Source organism: Engraulis encrasicolus, chromosome 13, assembly GCF_034702125.1.
Source record: "Engraulis encrasicolus isolate BLACKSEA-1 chromosome 13, IST_EnEncr_1.0, whole genome shotgun sequence".
NCBI lineage: Eukaryota > Metazoa > Chordata > Actinopteri > Clupeiformes > Engraulidae > Engraulis > Engraulis encrasicolus.
Genome location: NC_085869.1, coordinates 42,356,845 through 42,360,507, shown reverse-complemented (window position 1 = coordinate 42,360,507; position 3,663 = coordinate 42,356,845). Strand labels below are relative to the sequence as shown.

General features: G+C 46.5%; 1 protein-coding gene across 1 annotated transcript in view; it reads left to right on the top strand.

Annotated features, from left to right (window-relative positions):
* gpr156 (G protein-coupled receptor 156) overlaps positions 1 to 1,614 on the top strand; it is a 33,243-nt gene extending 31,629 nt beyond the window's left edge. The window contains exon 10 of the mRNA XM_063214646.1: positions 1 to 1,614. This exon is cut by the window's left edge and continues 115 nt beyond it. Coding sequence (XP_063070716.1) covers positions 1 to 1,565 — 1,565 coding nt within the window. The 3' untranslated portion in view covers positions 1,566 to 1,614.
* The last annotated feature ends 2,049 nt before the right edge of the window (positions 1,615 to 3,663 follow it).

The following is a 3,663-nucleotide window of genomic DNA, read 5'->3' as shown; positions in this document are numbered from 1 at the left end:
CCAACACCAACCTCAACTCCTGCTCCACCCAGACCACAGTGGTGCAGCCCGACACACCCTCCACTCCACCTCTCTTGCCCAAGATGGAGGCGTATGTGGCAGGCCTCGAGGGCCAGGCTTCTGCTGGCATGCCCCTGGTTTCACCCAGTGGCTCCGTGCCTATGCCACTGACTCTGCCAGTGTCTGTGCCCTTGCCCCTACCTGCCTCCCCTCCACCGTACGTGCCTCCTCCCCCCATGCCACCAAGCTTTGGAGCGGGGGTGTCGACCACCTCGGGTCACCCTCTGTCCCCACCACCACCCCCAAGTCGTCCTCAGAGCAGGCCCCTCTCCCCTCCTCCTCCTCCTCTTCCACCTCCTCCTCAGGCAGATGGAATCCCCATCGGTTCCCATGGTAACCAGAGGAAAGGGGCAGGTCCAGCACCAGAGAGGTTGAGTTTGAGGAGGTGCTCGGAGGATGTGCAGGCCAAACCCGCTGTGGCTTTGAACACTGGAGATAATGTAGCGCAGGTGGCACTAGCCACTAGTCCTGTCCCTCAGCCCAATCACGTGCCTGGATCGGCCATTCTGTCCCGCAAGTTCTCTGGTCCAATGAGACAGGATTCCGGAAGGTTATCGGGGGATACCATGATGTCGCTACCGCCAACCGGAGGGGGTGGCTGGCAGGGATATGTTAGCAGTGAGCAGTTGCAGGAGATCCTTCAGGACCTGAGCGTAGATGCTCGTGGGACCCCGTTTGTCTCCCCCACTTCCTTATTTTCGCCCAATCGGCTCCCTCGGAGGCCCTCAACCAATCAGCTCCCAGACGAGCTCGCCCCGCTGTCTCCACGTTCACCTGTGTCCCCGTTTTACTTCCACTACCCCAGCATCTCCCCTTACGCCATGCGAAAACGCAGGCCGCCCTTCTATCCATCCCGGACGAGCCCCCAAAGCACGGCACTCAGCCCCCCAAGACAATGCCGGGGAACTGCCCTCCATACCCTGGATGAGACCCGGGGGCCAACGGACCTCAAAAATTGCCCCGAGATCATTGTGGTTAATGATGAACAAGGCACAAACGAGGTGGAGGGAGAACACAGACAGGAGGGGAGGGTTGGTGGCATGTCACCCTATTGGGGACGGCGAAGACGAAGAAGGATAAGAAGAAGGTCATCGCATCATCACCATCACCACGGGCCAACCGTTTCCTCTCGCAAATGCTCCATTACGCCTTACTCGGGACATGCCGACAAAGACGTCCCCATCCCTGACATGGATGGGGACAGGAGCAAGCATAACCAGGACACCGAGGTCACTGGTAAGCCCCACATGGACACAGTGGTCAGAGGGCGGGAAAACCCTTACATGCGTTCGGACTCCGATTCGGACACTAGCTCGGAGGACTATTGCTACTACCACCGGCCTTACTGTGAGTCGTGCCACCAGGGATCCTATGGTTCTTCCTCTTGTTCCGACACCAGTTCAGACACCTCGGATAGCGAGTATGGAGGCGTCTTTGACCTCTGTCACCCACTCTCGCATCCAGTGGTCAACTTCAATGAGGACCTCAAACCCACATTTGTGTGAGTGGGCGTGTTTAGATGCTTTTCTGTAGTAGTAGTAGTAGAGGCTATGCAGTGGCTAGCGTATGCATTAATGCATTAATTGTTTTGTTTTTATGAATTTGTGTGTGTGTGTGTGTGTGTGTGTGTGTGTGTGTGTGTGTGTGTGTGTGTGTGTGTGTGTGTGTGTGTGTGTGTGTGTGTGTGTGTGTGTGAGAGAGGGGCGGGGGTTCAAATGTGGAAATTATTTTCATCTCAACCTAATATATAAGTGTGCCTTACTGTAGTAGTTCATCACAGGCAACTCATTTTGCTGAGGCTGTGTATTTAAATGGTCAACACTGACTGTGTCAGCCTTATGCATTGTGCCTTTGTGTTTTGCACCAGGTGGCACTGATGTTGTGTAGTATTGCACTCCACTGGTGAGTGTGTCTTAGATGAAGATAAGTATATAAGTCTCTAATTACACTGTCACAAATGGAGTTGTGCGAGAAACAAAGTTGTATGAAGTAGAAGTAGAAGTATCTTACTGATGTAATTGCAACACTAGGAGTAAGATGCTTCATGGTGTGTCAACTATGTAATATCATACTACTAGTATTGAAATTACACCTGTAAGAGTACTTTGACTTCTACTTCATACAACTCTGGCGAGAAACTATACCCTTTTTGCCCACCAGAGGTGTGGCGAGCACTGAGAAGTGAGAAGCTCTTCTCTCTTCTACTTAAAAAAAATGCTCAGACTCCCCCTCTCTACCATCGTATCTGTTTTCTATCATTGAATATATTATAGCACTTTAGCAAGTTGCTTATTGAATAATGTTGACACTGTTTTTGCCTTTACAGGCTTTTATGTGGGCATTCAGAAAAGATTTATACTTTTTAAATATGTCTTTTTTACAAATGTATGAACTGTTTGCTATATTAATTATGCACAACACATCACTTGTACTTGTATTTGTATCTGTATTTGTATCTGTACTTGTACTTACATTACAAGCATAGAAACTGTATAACCATTCCAAATGTGTTGGTTTGAACTCTGAATATCACTTGGTCAGTCTTGTCAGACTTATTCCACATGCTAACAATCTTTTGTACCTTGACTGAATTTTTTCAAACGCAGGCTTTTTTTTGTTAGTGTGTTCATGGATATGTGTCTGTTGCATTGTGTTTTTATATATTTATGGGTGTGTACATGTTTAGTTCAAGATTTAATTTATATTGGTGTGTGTGTGTGTGTGTGTGTGTGTGTGTGTGTGTGTGTGTGTGTGTGTGTGTGTGTGTGTGTGTGTGTGTGTGTGTGTGTGTGTGTGTGTGTGTGTGTGTGTGTGTGTGTGTGTGTGTGTGTGTGTATATGTGCGTGTGTTAATTTATTTTCATTTGCTGTACTGTATTTTTCATTTAACATTGGCCACAGTAACCTGGTGAATATGACTAAGTTAGTTTGTATGTGTATGTCTTTGTTGGATGACTGTTTTTGTTTTGTTTGTTGTTGTATTTTGATTAGCTATTTATCATTTTAAAGTGTTTTTAAAAATGACTTTGTCTCAGTTATTATTTAAATCGGAACATTTGAGACAGAAGAAGGGAACGCTCACGCTGTGTCTGGTCGCTCTGTCTGTTCCACACACAGTTCCACAACACACAACACAATCAACACAATCTATTCATTCTACTCCACTAAAATCATATTTTGCTTGCACTACGTCACTTGACATACAGACAAACAGACAGACTTAATGCTTGCATCAACAGACGTTTCACTAGCTGAAACTTTCCACTAGTGGCATTATAGGATTGTGACAATGGGGACCAATGAACACACGGTTCAGAGTATGCCGAGATAGTTCATGAATTAGTCATCAACAGACATTGGTTCTTTCCAGACTTGGGTACAATGGACCTATTACCTTAAACCAAATTCTGATATGATATCTTTCTTCAGGACAAATATTACCTTTTATAATGCCGAAAATGATCACAGAGCATCTTGACCACACAGCTTTTAAAGGTTGCCTGACGTGTTGTAACATGTTGTTTGACCATGTGCTGTAAGGGACACATCCTGTAGACATAATTATAGAACAAAGATTCCAAATTCTAAAGCATTTTAGTGCCCA